This window comes from Cervus canadensis, chromosome 15 (genome assembly GCF_019320065.1).
Source record: "Cervus canadensis isolate Bull #8, Minnesota chromosome 15, ASM1932006v1, whole genome shotgun sequence".
In the NCBI taxonomy this organism is placed as follows: Eukaryota; Metazoa; Chordata; class Mammalia; order Artiodactyla; family Cervidae; genus Cervus; species Cervus canadensis.
In genome coordinates, this window is record NC_057400.1 from 29,681,866 (window position 1) to 29,702,504 (window position 20,639).

Genomic DNA, 20,639 nt, shown 5'->3' on the forward strand with positions numbered 1-20,639 from the left:
TTTTTTTACTGTGTGAGCCACCATGGAAGCCCACAGCACAGGCCATGCGGGATTTTGGTTCCCCCATGAGATCAATACCCCTCCCGCAGTAGAAGTGCAGAATCCCCTAGCCATCGGGGAATTCCCATAAAGCATTTATTTAATATACCTGTATAACCATCACTCCAAACAGGAATAGAACATTTTTATTCCCCATGGAAGTTCCATTTAACCTATTTGCAGTCATAACTTCCATTGTATTTTCAGGCAGCTGCTGATCTGATTTCAGCTGCTATAGATTCGTTTCTCCTATTTTCAAACTTCATATAAAAGAAACCATACAGTGTGTTTCATACACTTCAAGCTGGATTGAGAAATAGGCAGAGGAACCAGAGATCAAATTGCCAACATCTGTTGGATCATAGATAAAGTTAGTCCCATAAAGGCTTCTATGTACCTTTTGGATCCTCTAAATAGTCTCGACCACAATTAGAACTGTTTGAAATTCTACTGAGACTGAGGTAACCCCTCCTGGAAGGGTGCCCTGATCCTCAGCCTGTTCAGTTGGGAGCCCCACATACAGGGGCAAAGTAAGAGGACAGAGGGAGCTGAAGATTTCACACCCAGATCTGTACCCGTAGGACATAAATCTGGCATGTCTCACAGAGAGATAAAGAGGAATATATATGGTACTTCTACCCATTTTTCTTGTTTTCTACAGAACTGGTGTAATTATAAAACAGTATTATAATTGAGACCCTTCAACCAATCAGTGTTCCCCGTGTTCCAAAGGACACTGTGGCCATTCAGTATCACAGAAGAAGATCAGGCATGTCTTTTTAAACTCTGGGGATCGGTGGGAGGGGGGTTCAGGATGGGGAACACATGTAAATCCATGGCTAATTCATGTCAATGTATGGCAAAAACCACTACAATATTGTAAAATAATCAGCCTCCAACTAATAAAAATAAATGAAAAAATAAAATAAACTGGGGATCAAACTTGTCCCAGTTTTTTTTTTTAATACATTTTAAAGGAGTGGTTCTGAAATGGTTAGCTCCCATCTCTAAGAGAGAAAGAAGCGGGATCCACAGCTGTGGCTTCTTTCCACTGGAGGCATTCCTCCCTGCTCTAGATGGGGGTGTAGACAGACTTTCCACCAAAGCTTTCCTTCCCTGGTCAGACTTAGTCTGTCCCTTACAGGCGCCAAACTTGTCCCTTCTGGTTCTACCATTGAGGTGGGGCGGAGATACAGCAGAGGTAGACCTGATGGCATCTCAAATTGACTTAGTTACATACCACGAAGACCTTTCTTTGATTTGCCCTTTTCCTCTGATGCCACCCTGGGTGGAGCAGAGTAGTTTTCCCAGAACGTTTCCCAAGCTAGGACTACTAGGGGCAGCATCCATCAGATGTGTGTCTGTGCACATTCTTGAGTATAGTCCTGACCGCGGTAGAAATGGTGAGTCATAAAGGGATAAACAACAGCCAAGATGTCCCTTCTGAGTGTCACCACACCAATATATGTGATAGCAGAAGGGTTGGCCAGCGAGGAAAAAGTGATTTTTGTCCTCAAGCTTCTAGGACCAATCCTTCCAGCTCATTTCCACAGATTCCACAAAAAAATATCTAAGGCGTTGAGACAAAAGCTACCAGAGAGCCTCCTCTGATCCATTAACAGCACTACCAAGTGAAGAAGCCCATTGCACTTCCAGTCTGACCAGATCCTGCAGTTCCCCATCTGTGTCCTCAAAAACCTCATGGTCACCAGCAGTCCTTCTGTCCACATAGATCGAAGGCACAGCCATGACACTCACTTTCGGATCGGTGGCCCTTGAGGCAGGCAGCCAAGAGAGTGACCTCTAGCCTGAGAGACATTCCTGGAGCTAGAACTCTGCCTCACTCCCAAACATGCTCTTGTAACTTCCGGCTCCTAGCAAGGCTTTCATACTTGGGGTCTAAGTAAAAGTAAATAGTTACAGCATGGATCACAATTTCCTTGAAAGTCTATGATCTGACAGATTAGGTTAGTAGTTCTAATTCCCCACGCAATTACGAAATGGTCAAAGGGACCAGGAAAAGGTGGCTGAGAAAGGAAAGTTCGGTCCACACGCTTTGCCCATCTCTGGTCACTCCGCTAGCAGGGATCTTGGGTGTCTCTTGGCACTGGCAGGTCGGTATAAACCCCCGACAAGGCTCCCTTTTGGGGGCTGCCTTCAGTCATTACAAGGCACTGTGAAACCGCAGAGCAGGATTCATCACTTGCTGCTTGCAAGGCATGTCATTCATTCACACAAGCACACCATAGAGTTAGTAAAGTAAAGCGGAAAACGTGTGTACTGAGAAAGCAGAGAGACTAGAGCTCTGAGTGTTCTTACCTTGTCCTGAAGATCCCGGATGAGCCCCCAAGACGGTAGCTTATGGTGGATGCTGTTGGATTTGTGATCTCCGAAGATGATGATTTAGCTTCAGGACCAGGGACATGGCTTGATCACTCAAGAGCTTTTGTGTAGCAGACTTTTATTAAAGTAAGAAAAGGGACAGAGAAAGCTTCTGACATAGACATCAGAAGGGGGACAGAGAGTGCCCCCCTCGCTAGCCTAAGCAAGGGAGTTATATACTTTTTTAATTAGTTATTACAGTAAATCGAAAGAATGTCTCAAGTTGTAAAGATGTTACTAGACCCACTCCCGTAATTTGTATTTTAAGATAACAGGATTAGTCAGAAGGTTTTCAGGAAGGAGAAACTGTCCTCAAGCAGGATCAGTTCAGTTCAACCTCTCAGTCATGTCCGACTCTTTGCGACCTGGTGGACTCCAGCATGCCAGGCTTCCCTGCCCATCACCAACCTCCGGAGCTTACTCAAACTCTTTATCGAGTCAGTGATGCCATCCAACCATCTCATCCTCTGTCATCCCCTTATCCTCCCACCTTCCAGTCTTTCCCAGCATCAGGGTCATTTCAAATGAGTCAGTTCTTTGCATCAGGTGGTCAAAGTATTGGAGCTTCAGCTTCAGCATCAGTCCTTCCAATGAATGTTCAGGACTGATTTCCTTTAGGATGGACCGGTTGGATCTCCTTGCTGTCCAAGGGACTCTCAAGAGCCTTCTCCAACACCACAGTTCAAAAGCATCAATTTCTATGTGCTCAGCTCTTTTTTATAGCCCAACTCTCACATCCATTCATGAATACTGGAAAAACCATAGCTTTCACTAGATGAACCTTTGTTGGCAAAGGAATGTCTCTGCTTTTTATTTATTTATTTATTTTTTCTCTGCTTTTTATTATGCTGTCTAGGTTGGTCATAAGTTTTCTTACAAGGATCAAGCGTCTTTTAATTGCATGGCTGCAATCACCATCTGCAGTCAAGCAGGGTACATTATTATATAATCCTTGGTGGTGGTTTAGTCGCTAAGTCGTGTCCAACTCTTGCGACCCCATGGACTGTAGCCTGCCAGGCTCCTCTGTCCATGGGATTCTCCAGGCAAGAATACTGGAGTGTGTTGCCATTTCCTTCTGCAGGGGATCTTCCCTACCCATTGCAGGCAGATTCTTTAACAACTGAGCTACAAGGGAAGCCGCATACATAATCCTTAGTACCGAGTTTAAACTGAGTTGTTTGTTGTGTAATCGTCAGTTCCAGGCTTAAAGAAAAAACCATTTTATGTGACTAAGACTAAGGAATGTAGAGAGAGAAAAAAAAAGATGTTTGTCATTTGTTCCTCATTGAGAATTCCAGACCCCTATCTCCTCTTTGAGAGCCCCAGACCCTTTTTTCCTTCTTGGGGACCCCAGACTTCTTATCAACCTGCCTAGGAATTGACTCTCATTGTGGGCATGCATTTTACTTTTCAGGTGATGGGTCACGTGCGAAGTATATATTTATAAGAAACTCCCCAACAGTTTACAAAGTGGTGATATCATTTGACGCTCCCACCAGCAGTTGATATTATCAGTTTCTTAATTTTAGTCATTTTGGTGGTATGTAGTCAAAACTGTGATTTTATTTTGCATTTTCCTGGTACACAGATGTTGAACATCTTTTCAAGTGCTTATTGGTCATTCCTACATCTTATTTTTTGAAATATCCTAAAATTGTTAGCTCATTTTCTTTAAAAATAGGGTTGTTTTCAGGACTTCCCAGGTGGTCCAGTGGTTAAGACTCTGTGTTCCTAATGCAGGGGCTGTGGGTTCTCCCTGGTTGGGAAACTAAGATCACACATGCCTCACAAAAACCCCCCACAAAACAAATAGAGTTGTTTTCTTATTATTGAGTTATAAGAGTTCTTTATATATTCTGCATACAGGGCCTCTCACGTACTTACTGTGAATAATTTTTCCTCCAGTCTGGCTTGTCTTTTCATTTTCTTACGAATGTATTTTGAATAGCACAATTTTTTAATTTTGAGAAAGTCCAGTTTATCAGTTCTTTCATATATAATTTGTTCTGTTTTATGTCCTAAAGAAATCTTTGCCAAACCCAGGGCCACTAAGGTTTTCTTATATGTTCTTGTAGGTATTTTACAAGTTTAGACTTTGTGTTTCGGTCTGTGACCTATCTTTGAATAAATTTTTGTGTGTAATTTGAGATAGCAGTATGGGTTATTTTTTCCCCAAACTGACATCCAGACAATTTGTTGACAAGACTTTCCTTATCCCCATTCAGTCCCCCCATTAATTGGGCACCTTTGTCTAAAAATTCATTACGTGTATGTGTGTGTGGGGATCTGTCTTTAGACTTGTTTCTTTTCCATTGCTTTATATGGTCATTCTTATGCTGGTAACATGTGATTTTGAATAATTTAGCTGTATATTTTGTAATGTAGCTTGTAATCAGATCTTCAGATTTTTTCCAAGATTATTTTTGCATTTCTTTTGCCTTTCCATATGAATTTTAGAATCAGCTTGTCCATTTCTGTTAAAAAAAAGCCTGTTGGGATTTTGATTGGGATTTTTGTTGATTATTATTATCTCTCTGTGAATCAGTTTTGAGGAAAATTTACACTAGTAAATATTTTGAACAGTATTGAACCTTCCAGTTCATGAACATACTGCAGCTTTCTGTTTATGTTGACAAGCAAGTTTTGCATAGGCATATTTACTGTCCCTAAATATTTAGTGGTTTAATGCTGTTCTAAATGGTAATAGCTTTTTATTTTCATATTCAGTTGCTAGGATAATAGAAATACAATTGAGTTACAAATATTGACTTGCAGTCCACAGTTCATTTTTCAGTTTTAATAACTCTGTTGAGATACCGTCGGATTCTCTCTCTCCATGACCATGTCATGTACAAAGTTTTACTTTTTTTTTTTCTCCCAATATGCATGCCATTTCTTTTTCTTTCCTCACTGCACTGACTAGAAACTCAGGGAGAATAGACTTTTGGGGGCTTGTTCTTGATCTTAGAGGAAAAGAATTCATTCTTTGACCATTGAGTATGATGCTATCTGTAGGTTTTCTGCTGTACTCCCTGCTCTTTATCAGATTGAGGACATCTTTTTCTTGGGTGTTGAGAAAAGGTTTTGAATTGTCAAAATTTTGATTTTTTTTTTTAAATTTTGTTCCTAGAATTTCACCATTTTGAGTATTGCACCTTAGTGGTATATTGTAATAAAAATCAGAAACTTTTAGCCTTGACAGTGTGCCATGGACTATTCTGAACACCTTACTAACTTATATAATCATTACAACAATCCTTTGAAGTATACATGGTCTAAATTTTACCAGTGAGCTTTAAATCATTGTTTTTGAAATGAACTTAAATTCCATTCTTTCCCAGTCCCTTTTACTGTAGACATGAATATTCATTTCTAATAAATGAGGTTTATTTGTTGTTTCTCTTTGAGTTCTAATTTGGATTCTTTTGCATCATCGTTAATTTTGATTAGAGTATGTGAAACATTAACAGGGTACTAAAATTCAGAACTCTTAAAGAGTATATCCTCAGAGAAATGTCTCTCCTTATCCCTTCTACTCCATCCATAATAACCTATTCTTTGTAATTCTTAGCTAATATATGATCAGTTTTGTGGAATTTCCATGAAGACTTCAGATTAGGGGGCATGGAGTGTAAAGTTTGATAAGTAACTGTAAGAGCTACTTTATTTGGTTGCTTAGGTCCTCGCTTGCTTTTTGACCACTTGATTTGCCTTGTGCTGAGTGGTCTCTTAAACTTATTATTAGTGTGTCTTTATCAGTCCTTCCCTATTTGTAGCTTTTGCTTCATAAAATGATTATTTGAATATAAATTACTATTGATACATCGATATTCATAAATGTGTGAAGAAATAAAAATCTTTTTTATGAATTGTGGATTTTGGGTCATGCTTAATACTCTTTGGCTTGAATTCTGCTTGTCTGATACTAGGATGGGTTTGTCTTTCTTACTGTCTTCTATCACCTATGAACTTTATATACATTCCTTTTATTCTTTCTGACCACTTTTTGGGGGTGATGATGGGTAGGATATTTCTTGTATAAGCATATAATTGAGTTTAGAATTATGAGGCAAATTGAAAATCTTTCTGTTTTCACAGATGTTATAAGTCCATTCACATTTATTGATATGGCTGAATATGTTTGCTGTCAACTCTTTCATAACATTTAACTTTTTGTATTATGTTATACTGGCTAGTTTTTAAAATTTTGCTCCGATCTTTTTTCCTTCTCCCGTTTTTAGTTGCATTATTTCCACTTTAGTGTGCAAATGTTTGTACATTAATCCTCTAGCCTTTTTCCCATCTTTGAGATACATGTATGTGTGTGTGTGTGTGTATAATTTTGCTAAAGTTTTCCATCGATATCTTGGTTAAATGAACCTAAGATGAAGATGGCCTATACTAGTCATTTGTGGCTGTTGAGCATTTGAAATTTGGCTAGTCTGAACTGAGATGTTCTATACATGTAAAACACATGTGTTACATACAGGTTTTATAGGGCTTGGTATGAAAGAAAAAAATGTAAAATATCTCTATACCTTTTTATATTGATTCCATGTTGAAATAATTTTTGGATATTTATATTGACTTAAATAAGATATTAAAATTAATTTCATCCTGTTTCTACTCTTTTTACTGTGACTACTGGAAGATTTAAATGTGTGGCTCACATATGTAGTTCCCATTATATTCTGAACAGTGCTATTCTAGTAGATTTCTCAAAAGTCCCCTATTAAAGTCCCTGAGTACTTTGTGTAGCTTTGATACTTAAAAGATAACTTAGCTGGATGTAAAATATATGATTCATACTTTATGTTCGTTGAGGTTTCTGGAAATGCTGCCTTATTGATTCTTTGCTTTATATGTTTATTTTAAAGTCTGATATTCATCTGATTCTTTTGACTGTTTAAGTTATATGTTATTGTTAACTATTATTGTTTGCTTTGAGGATTTTTTCATTATTTTTGAAATAGTTTTATTTGAATATATGCCAGAGTCTGTTGTTGTTGTGTAGTACTTCTGCCAGGTATTTGGTTAGTGTTTTAAAGTGTAATATCTTAATCATATTTAGGTGTAGAGTAGTGTTAGCTGCATGCAGAGTGTTACGTAACATATCTAGCACTTTTCTTGGAAAACTGAAACTCTGTACCCATTGAACAACAGCATCCTTTTTCTCCTCCCCCGGCCCCAGACAACAACCACTCTTTCTAAGAATTGGACTACTTTATTTAGACCTCATATAGGCAGTGTAGTATTTGTGCTTTTGTGACTAGCTTATTTCACTTATAATATCCTCAAGATTCACGCATGTTGTAGCATGTGTCAGAATGGTCTTCCTTTTTAAGATTGACTAATATTCCATTGTATGTATGTACCACATTTTGTTTATGCATTCATCTGTCAGTAAACACTTGGGTTGCTTCTGCCACTTGGTTATTGTAAATAACACTGCAAGGAGATCAAACCAGTCAATACTAAAGGAAATAAACCCTGAATGTTCATTGAATGGATTGATGTTGAAGCTGAACCTCCAGTTCTTTGGCCACCTGATGTGAAGAACCAGCTAATTGGAAAAGACCATTATGCTGGGACAGACTGAAGGCAGAAGGAGAAGAGGGCAACAGAGGATGAGATGGTTGGGCATCGCTGACTCAATGACATGAGTTTGAGCAAACTCAGGGAGATAGTGAAGGACAGGGAAGCTTGGTGTGCTGTAGTCCCTGGGAGTCACAAAAAGTCGAACACAACTGAGTGACTGAACAACGGCAGCAACCTTCAGATTGATATAGTGACTCAGTGGATTTGAGTTTGAGCAAGCTCCGGGAGATGGTGAAGGACAGGGAAGCCTGACATGCTGCAGTCCACGGGTTCGCAAAGAGTTGGACACAACTTAGTGACTGAACAACAACACATAAAAGATCATATCATCTGTGGGCAGAGATATTTTTACATCTTCCTTTCCAATTTGGCATTTCTTTTTCTTGATAATTGCTCTTCCTAAGCCTCCCAGTACTGTGTTGAATAGAACTGGCAAAAGCAGGCCTGCTTGTTTTGTTCCTGGTCTTAAAGGAACAGCTTTCAGTTTTTCACCATTGAGTATATTGTTAGCTGTGGGCTTCAGATGATTTCCTTCTGTTGCTAGTTTCTTGAGTGTTAGTATCATGAAAGAGTTTGGATTTTTTTCAGCATGTCAATTGAAATAATCATGTGATTTTTGTCCTTCATTCTCTTATGTGTATTACATTGACCAATTTTCATACATTGAGCATTCTTGCATTCCAGAAATAAATCCCACTTGGTCATGATGTATAATCATCTTCATGTGTTGTTGAATTTGGTTTACTAGTATTTTGTTGAGGACTTCTGCATATTGGTCTGTTGGGTTTTTTGGGTTTTTTTGTTTTGTTTTACTTGTAGTGTCCCTCTACCTTCCCCCTTCTGGTTATATTGAGATATAGTTGACATATAACATTGTATTCAAGTGTATAGCATAATGATTTGATATATGTGTATGTTGTAAAATGATTGCCACAATAGGTTTAGTTAACATCTGTCACCTCACACAGTTACAAAATTTTTTTTCCCTTGTGAGGAGGACTTTAAGAGGTACTCTCCTAGCAACTTTCATGTATATAGTACTGTATTATTAACTGTAGTCACCATGCTGTACATTACACTCTCAGGACTTATTAAACTTATAACTGGAATTTTGTACCTATTGACTACCTTCACCTATTTGCATATCCCCACTCCCCATGTAGTATCTGTCTGATTTTGATTTCAGGGTAATACTGGACTTGTGAGTTTGAAAGTTTTCTCCTCTCTTCAGTTTTTTTTAGATTTTGAGAAGGACTGAAGTCTTTAAGTGTTGGTAGAATTCTCTACTAGTGAAGCCATCTGGTGATGAGCTTTTCTTTGTTGAGAGTTGTTTGTTTAATGACTCAATAGATTCAGTATCATTTCTGTAGTTCATGTTTTTAATTTTTTCATGATTTAGCCTTTGTAGATGGTATATTTTTAGAAATTTATGTTTCTTCTAGATTAGTTAACTTGTTGTATAATTGTTAATAGTAATCTCTTATGATCACCCTCTCCCCTCCTCAGGGGCATCAGTTTTAGTGTGTCTTCTCTCAGTTTCTGATTTTTGGTATTTGAGTTTTTTTTAGTTCATGTAGCTAAAGTGAGAATGAAGTCGCTTGATCATGTCCGACTCTTTGCAACCCCATGAACTATAGCCTACCAGGCTTCTCCATCCATGGGATTTTCCAGGCAAGAGTACCAGAGTGGGTTGCCATTTCCTTCTCCATCATGTAGCTAAGGGTTTGTCAATTTCATCGATCGCTTCAAAGAACTTTTAGTTTTGTTGGTGTTTTTAAAAAAAATTTCTCTGTTCTCATTTTCATTTATTTCTACTCCAGTCTAATTTATTATTTCCTTCCTTCAACTAACTTTGGGTTTTGTTTGTTCTATTCCTAGTTCCTTGAGGTGTAAAGTTAGGTTGTTGACTTCAGATCTATTCTTTTTTAATGTAGGTAGGAATTTATTGCTATAACCTTCTTTCTTAATATTGCTTTTGCTGCATCCCTAAGTTTTTGTTATATTGTGTTTTCATTTGTCTATTTTCTAAATTCCTTTGTCATTTTTTTTCTTTTGACCCATTCATTGATTGTTTAAAAACTATGTTGTTTGGTTTCTGCATATTTAAATTTTCCAAGTTTTCTTTTGCTGTTGATTTCCAATTTAATTGGAAAAGATAGTGGTTGTAAAAGGTACTTGATATGGTGTGTCCACTGACATAGTTTTATATTTAATTGTTTTTATGTTTTTTTATCTTTTAAATTCTATACCAGAATTAAAAGTGACTTATGCATCACCATTACAGTACTACAAGATTCTGTATTTGTCTATATATTTACCTTTACTGGAGAATTTTCTATTTTTCAGTGGTTCTATGTACTAATTAGTGTTTTTGCTTCAACTTGAAGGACTCTCTCTAGCAATTCTTATAAAAGATAGATCCGCTGGTGATTAACTCTTTCAGCCTTTGTTTATCTTGTTAGGTCTTTATTTCTTTGATTTTTGAAGGGCAGTTTTTCCAGATTTAGTATTGTGGTTGGCAGGTTTTTTGTTTGTTTCAGTGCTTTGAATATATCATTCCACTACTTTCTGGCTTGTAATGTTTCTCCTTCTAAGTTTTAAAAGATTCGTTAGTTTTGGGTGCGCTGGGTCTTTGTTGCTGTGCTCAGGCTTTCTTTGGTTGTGGTGAGTGGGGGCTACAGTCTAGTTGCAGTGTGGCTTCTCTTGTTTTAGAGCACCAGGCTTCAGTAGTTGTGGTGAGTAGTCTCAGTAGTTTCACACAGGCTCAAGCGCATGTGGACTTCAGTAGTTGCCATGTGTGTGGACTCAGTAGTTGTGGCCAGGGACTTAGTGCTCCGCAGCATGGGAAGTCTTCCCAGGCCAGGGATGGAACCTGTGTCCCCTGCCTGCATTGGCAGGCAGATTCTTAACCGCTCTACCACTAGGGAAGTCCAAGGCCTGTAATGTTTTTGATGAGTAACTGCTGATCATCTTGTGGATGCCCCCTTGTACCTGATGATTTGCTTTTTCCCTTGCTGCTTTGTGGACTCTCTCTGTCTTTGACTTTTGACCCTTTGGTTATTTGTCTTAGTGTAGGCTTTTTTGAGTTCATCCTAGTTGTCTTCTTTTGAGCGTTTTGAATTTGGATGGTCTTTTTGAATTTGGTAAGTTTGGGACCATTTGTTTCTTCCAATAAGCTTTCTGCTCCTTTTTCCTCCTTTTAGGGCTTCCATATGTGTATCTTGATCTGTTGGTGGTGTCATCAGTTTCTTAGGTTTTATTTTATTTCTTTCTCTTTGAGTCCACTAATTCTTCTGCTTAATCAAGTCTGCTGTTGAGTCCCTAGGTTGATTTTTTTTTTTTTTTTTCCAATTCATTTATTGTAATCCTCAGGTCCAGATTTTCCATTTGGTTGGTTTTTTTTTTTTAATGTTTTCCGTCTCTTTCTTGATATTTGCATTTTGTTCATACATTGTTTTCCCTGATTTTGTTCATCTGTGTTCTTTTAGTGCATTGAACTTTATTAATATTTTAAGCTTTTATTGTCAGATAATTCACCAGTATCTTATTTCTTTAGGATCAGTTTCTGGAGGTTTATTTTGGTTTTTTGGCCTTGTATTTTCATGCACCTTGTTTTTTTCTGTTATAATTTGTGTGTTTGAAGAAGTAACTGTAACTCCTAGTCTTTATGAATTGGCTTCATACATTGTAAGAGCTTTAGCAATCAACCCAGGTAGGGAGTCTGGAGTCCCTCAAACCTTTTCTGGAGATGCATCTTCCCTGGGCACGTGCACATAATTTCCCAGTTAGAGGGGTTCCGAAGATTTTTATTAGGAACTTGTTGTAATCTTTTGCTCCCTCTGGTGTTTGTCAGTGTTACTGCGAGTTTTCAGATGTGGTGACAAGCCTCTTAAGTTCTTTTTTGTTCTCCACAGCGCCTAGTCACCCAAAGAATGCTGGCTCAGTTAGCCTTCTGAGTTAAGTGAGACAGAAGATGGTCCCTTGGGCAACTCCCTCAAAAGCTGAAATTTTAGATATACGTTCCACTCTTCTGTTTGCCTCCCAAGGAAGAAGCTGTGAGCTGAATGTTTTCTCCTGATTGCCCGAAGCAGTATCAGATCCTGTCTGGTGATTCTAGTTCTTGTGTGCCATCTTGCTCCCTCTTGGGCTTTTTTTGATAAGTAGATTCATATATTTTATCTTAAATACTAGTTCTATTTCATTTTCTCTTTTTTGCTTTGTTTTTTTTTTCAAGGACTCCACTTATATGAATGTCGTTTCTTCTTTGCCTGTTTTTATAGTCTGTCATCTTTCTTGCTCATTTTACTTCTTTCTTCACTTTATTTCTATTCACTTGGTTATTTGACATCCTATATAAAACACACTTAAGTCTTTGAGTATATTTTACGCTAGGCTTCTCATAATTTTAGTTTTCATCTCTGAGGTAATTGTCTTTTTCTTTCTTTTTGCATTCAATCAACTCTTTCCGTTTTTTTCCTGAGTCTTTTGCATCCTCCTCTGAAGGATGCAATCTTAGTTTTTTGTATATTTGGGGTAGGTCACAACGTTCTTAGTTTAGTAGTGCCCGCTTCTGTCTGTGTAAGCTGTGTGGAATGATCTGCTTTGAGGAGTAGGCAAAGAATAGCTTGTCTTATTCTGGCTCTTTCTAGCTAGTGGTTCACAATCCCCATAATTTTGTTTTCTGCAGTACAAGTGAGATGGGCTCAGTTTAAAATTTTTTTTTCTTCTCCATAAGTATTTGAAACTTATTCTTTTGATTTTTGTCTCCAAGAATTTTGCTGCACTCTGTTCTGTGCTGATGGTTCATCTGTGATTCAGTTTGTTGTTGTGGCTTAAGCTTTTCAGTCCTTTACCTAGTACGTTTATAATTACAGTGAGGTAGAGTAGATAATTGTAATTATTCAGTCAGCTATCTTTAGTTGGAAATTTTAGATGTGAATTTTTAAAATATCCATGAATGTTTAACTTTGTATGCAGCCTAATTTGATGGATTCTGAAACCTAGCCTGCATATTGGGGCAAGATGGAAAAGAGGCATACAAACAATGATTCAAATTTCAGTCCTGCTAATTTATGTCATAGAAATCATAGAGTTTTAGTTTACTCATCTCCAGAAGAAAAAATATTTCTACCTTGTACCTTGTGGAATTGTGCTTGGTACTTATACATGACAAGAAGTCATTAATTGTTTAGCATCTTTTAGTTTGTGTTTAATGGCTTACCATATAATCTCATGTGTTACTAGGTAGAGTATAAAGTGTACAGAAATTATATACATTTTTCTTAATAATTGATGCTTTCATATTGTGTGGAGAAGACTCTTGTGAGTTCCTTGGACTGCAAGGAGATCCAGCCAGTCGATCCTAAAGGAAATCAGCCCCGAATATTCATTGGAAGGACTGAGGCTGAAGCTTCAATACTTTGGCCACCTGATATGACGAGCTGACTTATTGGAAAAAGACCCTGATGCTTGCAAAGATTGAAGGCAAAAGGAGAAGGGGGCAGCAGTGGATGAGATGTTAGATAGGATCACTGACTCAATGGACCTGAATCTGAGCAAACTCTGGGAGGCAGTGTAGGAGACAGAGGAGTCTGGTGTGTTGCAATTCATGGAATCTCAAAGAGTAGGACACGACTTAGTGACTCAACAACAAGTAAATATTTCTAGGAAAACGCAAAAAATGTTTAGATATGTAATACGATAGGCGTCAAAGGATATTTCAGAATGTCAAAGTAACCATGAGAAGTGATTTTGTGTTTTTGGTGGAGAGTGTTCCTTCATTTAAGATGTTAAACTTATATATATATATGCGAAAGGGCACACAGAAGGAATAGCATTTTGTGGAATGTTCTATCCTGTATTCTTCCAGGCTTTTTTTCAGGGCACTAGAGGTCTGTGTTATATTTTCTACTGTTACCTAAGAGTTCTAGTTTATGGATATAATATAACAATTTATATAATAATTATGTATTTATTGCTAGTTAAACTTTTTTTTTTTTTTTGGTGTGAGAAACAGTGCCATGATGAGCATTTTCATTTAGTCAGTGTTGCCCATTTGTTGGTTGCCTTTTGATGAATTCCATTTGTGGAGTTAGTACGTGAAAGGCATGCTTTCTTTCTTTTTTTTTTTTAATTTATTTATTTATTTTTTCAGTGGGTTTTGTCATACATTGACATGAATCAGCAATAGATTTACATGTATTCCCCATCCCGATCCCCCCTCCCACCTCCCTCTCCACCTGATTCCTCTGGGTCTTCCCAGTGCACCAGGCCTGAGCACTTGTCTCATGCATCCCACCTGGGCTGGTGACCTGTTTCACCATAGATAGTATACATGCTGTTCTTTTCGCAACATCCCACCCTCACCTTCTCCCACAGAGTTCAAAAGTCTGTTCTGTACTTCTGTGTCTCTTTTTCTGTTTTGCATATAGGGTTGTCGTTACCATCTTTCTAAATTCCATATATATGTGTTAGTATGCTGTAATGTTCTTTATCTTTCTGGCTTACTTCACTCTGTATAAGGGGCTCCAGTTTCATCCATCTCATTAGGACTGGTTCAAATGAATTCTTTTTAACGGCTGAGTAATATTCCATGGTGTATATGTACCACAGCTTCCTTATCCATTCATCTGCTGATGGGCATCTAGGTTGCTTCCATGTCCTGGCTATTATAAACAGTGCTGCGATGAACATAAGGAAATTAAGTAGTGCTTGGTTTTTAGTTGTTTTTAAAAATTAGGTAACATCACCAATGTATAATGCAGCATGTAACAAGAGCATTACTCCTGTCAATCTCTTCCCCCACAGTACAATGACAAATCAAAACTCTGATACCTATTTTCAGGATTTTGTGTGTGTTTGCCACTGATTATAACTATTATATGAAACACAGTCCTCAAGAAGCCTTGTCATTGTTTTTTATGATTTCTTTTTTTTTTTTTTTTTTTACAGATTGAGAGACTGATAATCTGGGTATGGAAATGGTGGCTGAAAATTTATTCGTAGAGCTAAATTTAGTCTGTAAATAGGGGAGTATGTCATGGTCTAGCTCCTTAAATTTCTGGCTGCATCTGTCATCTGTCTGCTGCATTAAGGAGGAAAGTCATCCATGATCTGTTTTTAAATTTTTCATTTGTAAAATTAATGTTAAATCTTAATCTATTAAAGATGTATTTCAAAAATTAGATTATACCTAAAAATATATTTAGGACAAAGTCAAATATACTCAAAAGAATCTCTTCAAATATAAAATGTGTGCATTTTTTTTGTTACCTTTGTCTGTAGATTTATTAGCATTATAAGAACCTGTTTTATAATCTTTATCAGACTTTTCTAGTAAGGATGGGATAGTCAAGAGACATTGGAATCAGAGTCCTGAAATTTCTCTTATATATCATTACTATTTGCTAAGAGTAAGTCACTTGTTTCTTGAGTGCCATTTATAAAAATGGAAAATAATATCTACCCTCGTGTCCCAAGATTGTAAGGAGCTAATAGGCATGTGATTGTGGGTATAGTTTGAGAACTATAAAATATTATATCAGAGCAGGGTGACATTGCATACTGTATCACTTTCTTTAACCAGGAGAGGTGAAATATCAAGGTAATAGGAAAATAAAGCTTCCCAGGTGCCTCAGAAGGTAAAGAATCTGCCTGCAATGTGAGAGACCCAGGTTTGATCCCTGGGTTGGAAAGATCCTCTGGAGAAGGGAATGGCTACCCATTCCAGTCTTCTTGCCTGGAGAATCCCAGGTAAGAGGAGCCTGGTGGGCTAGAGTTCATGGGGTCACAAAGAGTTGGACACGACAGAGCAACTTTCACTTTCAACAGGAAAATACAGGGTTAATTAATGCTACAAATCACTGGCCTCACTCAAGGCCTGGCTTCCTAGTTTCTTGATGCTGTTTGTGTGTTTGATCCCCTCAAAAGTTCTTAGTCAACTCAGAAGTTTTACTCCAAATAGATTTTAACTAAATTGATAGTAATATTTGTATGAAAAGTATACTTAGTGCTTCAGCTTGGGATTCTGTCCTATGAAGAAAAACATTTTCTGAAGGTGAAGAAGCTCTCAAATCTAAGCCAGCACCCACTGTCCTGTCCCTTTGTTCAACTGCTTGCCTTTTTTTGAACGTCTCTGGGCTCTAGTCCATTTTGGATATTCTGTTCCCTGTGCCTGGATTGTTTCTTCTTTTCCTCTTTTGCCTTGCTAAATCGCTATTGATCCTAAAACTCTTAGTTTATGTTTTACTTCCTTTGGACATCTTTATCTGTTCTCCCAGAATGAGTGGTTTGACTAATTGTGAAGAGACATGCCTGTCAAGCTCAGATGTGATTGCATACTTAGATAATCTGTCTTCCACTAGCTAAGTTCTTTAATGGCGAAGTCTGTCTCTGTCTCATTCACTCATAATTCTCAGTGACAGGAATAGTATCTGCTGTCTACCAGGTGCTCTGAAAAATGTTGAAAGAATGGCTCCTGATACATAAATCTTAATTTATGCAATGCAGTGTAGCCAGATGATACTTGAAGGAATTTCAGAAGCAATCCATTTAGATATTTAGGAACGTTAAAGAGAGGAGGCAGTGTGGCTAGAATAAAGTTTGGGAGGAGAGAAGTGTGAGGTAAGGTCAGAGAGAGATAAAGTCTTGTAAGTCGTTGAGTGATTTTAACCTTTAAATATGAAGCGGATCCTGTGGGGAATGACATGGCCTAGTTTACCTTCTAAACAGTAAAGGTGCTTTGTTGGAAATTGTTCATGGTGGGTCAGGGAGAAAGTATCTGTTAAGTGGTGAGGTATTGAGAAGTTACTAGAATCCGGATGTATACTATAAGAACTATTATTTCGTCTTTGTTAAAAAATGCTTCTTGCCATGATGGTAAAAGAGTCTGTTGGTTATCGTTTTCTCTTGTCTCTGAGTTATTGAGAATTTTGTGCTTTTGAAGCTTGAGGTGTATAAATGCAGAAGATACTTAGAATCCGATATAAATTCTTTTCCTGTTATTTGCTTTTATTTGTGTTATCTGCTATTGGTGATAAACACCTCAATTAATTTAGCAAACAAGGGGTCAGTTTTCTTGTAACTGAGATGTTAAATTCTACTTTGTGAATACTTATTTAAAAATTCTGCTCATTAAAATTGTAGTCATTTAAGGTGATACCGGTATGTATACAAGTATTAAGGGAGAATAATGGCAATGTTTCCTGAAGGTCTGTAGTAAAGGAACTGCTGTTTTTTTTTTGTTTTTTTTTTTTTGAACTGCTGTTTTTTAATTGATTTTTAAAGTACTTTGCAGTTATTAAACAAAGTAAATTTTAAGTAGAATTTTGTTTTGAATTGACATTATGAAAACAACTCACATTGCTTGCTTTACATTTTCCAGGAACATCACTTACAGCGAGCTATTTCAGCACAGCAAGTGTTTAGAGAAAAAAAAGAGAGCATGGTCATTCCAGTTCCTGAGGCAGAGAGCAACGTCAACTATTACAATCGCTTGTACAAAGGAGAGTTTAAACAGCCAAAACAGTTCATTCATATTCAGCGTAAGTTTGTTAATTCATTCTTTTTTGTTTGTAATTTAAATTTATCAAACAGTGAAAAATCCTTTCTCTCTTTTTACACAAAGAAATTTTAATTTTTAGATTGATACCCACTGATTTATAGAAATGTGAAACATGAAAGAATAAAATTCCTCTGTGCTTATATCTGAACTTCAAGATCATTTTGATTGTTAGTTGCATTTGGAACAGTTGATGGTTATGTTGTATAGGATTTTCTGCAGAACTTACACTTATTATACAGCTAGAAGGTATAAAATAATATCTTTTTTATGTATATTTTTGCATATTATACTTTTTTAATACATTTACTATACAGCTATAAGGTATAATGGATTACCATACCCAAATAAGGTTTATTTTCCAAGGCCTAGTGGCTATAATGCTGATTAGGGGCAAATCTGAAATTTTTTAGAATTAGATCCTATACCTCTACCTTCTTGTAATTTTTATAGAATTCTAATTCTTCCTCCTTTGATCCTCTTATTTTTCTCCCCATTGTTATTTTTCAAATGATCACCATCTCTGATCTCTCTGATCTTAAACTGTTTCACTGATCTCCTAACTGTTCTATTATCCTTACCCTCTTCTATTCTATCTTCTCCACAAAGTCCACTGGCACCATAATGGGCTTCCTGAAGTGTCTGTCTGATCAGATTATGACCTGGGCTTAAAATTGTACTGTGTTCTTTATTTTATAGTAGCAGTTTGCAGCTAATTTTGCAGACAGATGCTAGTGTCTTAGTATCTCGTCTGGTTGTATTTGGGGGAAAAAAAACAAAACTTGAAGTCATTTGTTAAAATAGTGTTGAGGGCTCTGCGTCAAGCCTACCTGTATGAAAATCTCTGGTTTGCAGCCTGGTAATAGGTATTTTTAAAAAGTTGTCAGGGTAATTCAAAACATCTCCAGATTTACTGCTGACTGTAAGATCTAGTATTTTTCATCAGTTCTCAAAATGTACATTTGTCATATTTGAAATGAGATTGCATTTTAAATTGCTTTTTTTCTTGATTAAAGTATGGTTTGTCTAAAGAGAATTTCTACTTGTTTTTGCCAGGCATCTGGGGACCAACCTGAGACCACCTTAAAGTCTTTGCTTGTTTTGTTTTATTTGTTTGCTTTTGGACCACACTGGTAGCTTTAGTTTTACTTGTTTGTTTTTAGACCACACAAGTAGGCTGCAGACCTGCTTGGAATTCAGTTCTCAAGGAGAGATTTTCTTCCCCCCTCCTTCCACCTAAGGGCAATTTGAGAAATATGGTTTCATGTTGTTCCTTTCTGCATGGCTATTTTATTTATCTTATGCTGAAGTCCTTGCCCTTTGATATAGAGCTTTATGTAGGAATACTATATAAATTTAAATATGAAGCTTTTTCTTTTTCTTTCTTGCAGTTCATAAAGTAATGGTGCATCTTGTAATTGCTGGCATTATAGATTTGACAGAATGCAATAATAGCCAGTCTCTGATTTGATTTGTTACCTGCTCCCCCCTTTAACCTCATTTCCTGTTGCTCTTTCCCTCCCACTTTATACTGTAGGGAATAAGATTTTTCACATTTGCCTTGTTTCACATTTCACATTTCCTTGCATGTGCTGTTCAAGTCGTCTTTCCTTTTCCATAGCTTAAGATCTTCTAACTCCCTTTTGCCGCTTAACCCTGATTTCTCATTCTGCCTCTCCTTTGCTTCATCTCAGTACCTTGTATGTACCTCTGTCAGAGGACTCACCATACTTTATTGTGATTATTTGTAACCATTCTTTCTCTCCTTTTAGATTGTGAGCCCCTTGAGGGCAGGGACTATGTTTTATTTTCCCTTTGTATCTTTAGAGTCAAGTGCATGGCTTATAGATGCTCAATAAAATGGCTTGTTTGTTGACTGGTTCAGTTGTTTTTAAATGGCTTAAAAGCCCTTAAGTGTCAGAACCATTTTCCAGAGACTCTTTCCCCTAAGCATTCAAGAGAAACACACTTGCAAAAATTATTTGTGTGATTTGTTTTCTCTATGTCTTTGACTTTGAATCCCTTAGCTTGTTGAATTTACCTTGTCTTTGTATCAGGAATGAGATAGCTGTTCATAATAGAAATTTTAAGCATTTTTCAAGCTAACATATCCCCACTCCTCCTTTTTTTGTATTTTAATAACAGTATAGCTGGACAATAGGACCATTTGTAAAACCCATTCTTGGCAACCAAGAACCAGAAATTGGATGTAACCCATCTGGGTCAGACCCAATAGATAAAATAAATATTAATATTGTGTTGTTTTTTTCTCCATTTCATTTTATTCTATTGCTGCAATAAATAGAATAAAAATAATAGAAAATTATTTTAGCTACTTCCTTTTTTCTCGATGAGTCTGTTAGTGTATATATCTTATATATACTATTCTATACTAAATTGTGCTACACAGTTTTTTCTGCCTTTTCTATTTATATTTTAGTTTCCTCAGGTTTTTATGTAGTCTTCTGTTGTCATTTTCAGTGTATATATAATTTTCCATCAAATGTATATTCCATTATTTGCATGCCTTTTTGCCTACTATTGGGCGTCCTTGGTGGCTCTGCTTTAGTCTGCACCTTCCAATCCGTCATCCACATTGTCACTTTTGTGATTGGTAGCCGTTTAGAATGTTTCCAAGACTTACTGCTGCCTATAGGATAACATTTTAACTTATCTGTGTGATGTTTAAGGCCCTCCTTTGTGCCTGTCTAGTCACAGTCTGCTATGTGTTCTTCCACCGTGACATCTTTAAGATCTTTTTTCTAACCCCTCTAAGCAGAGTTCCTGACAGTGTTTACCTCAAGCCCTCCTGTTGTGTGCACACCCTCATTGTGGCATCAACCACCTGTAGTTGTAATTGTTTGCCCTCTGTTGCTTCACAGGTTATAAGGCTCATTGAGAGAAGGGACTTTTTTTTTTTTCCTCTTAATTTTTACTGCTTACTGTAGTACCTAGCATATGACTAGGTATGAAGTTAAATATTTTGCTGAATAAATCATGAATGAATGGTGAAGATAAAAGCATACACATCTTGACATTTTTGAGACATTGATCTTGTAGG

The 20,639-nt window shown here is 37.0% G+C and overlaps 1 protein-coding gene across 2 annotated transcripts in view; it reads left to right on the top strand.

Annotated features, from left to right (window-relative positions):
* EPC2 (enhancer of polycomb homolog 2) overlaps positions 1-20,639 on the top strand; it is a 125,880-nt gene that overhangs the window by 37,175 nt on the left and 68,066 nt on the right. For both annotated transcript variants that reach the window (XM_043487715.1, XM_043487716.1), the window contains exon 2: positions 17,402-17,561. In XM_043487715.1, coding sequence (XP_043343650.1) covers positions 17,402-17,561 — 160 coding nt within the window. The remainder of the gene's footprint in view (positions 1-17,401; positions 17,562-20,639) is intronic.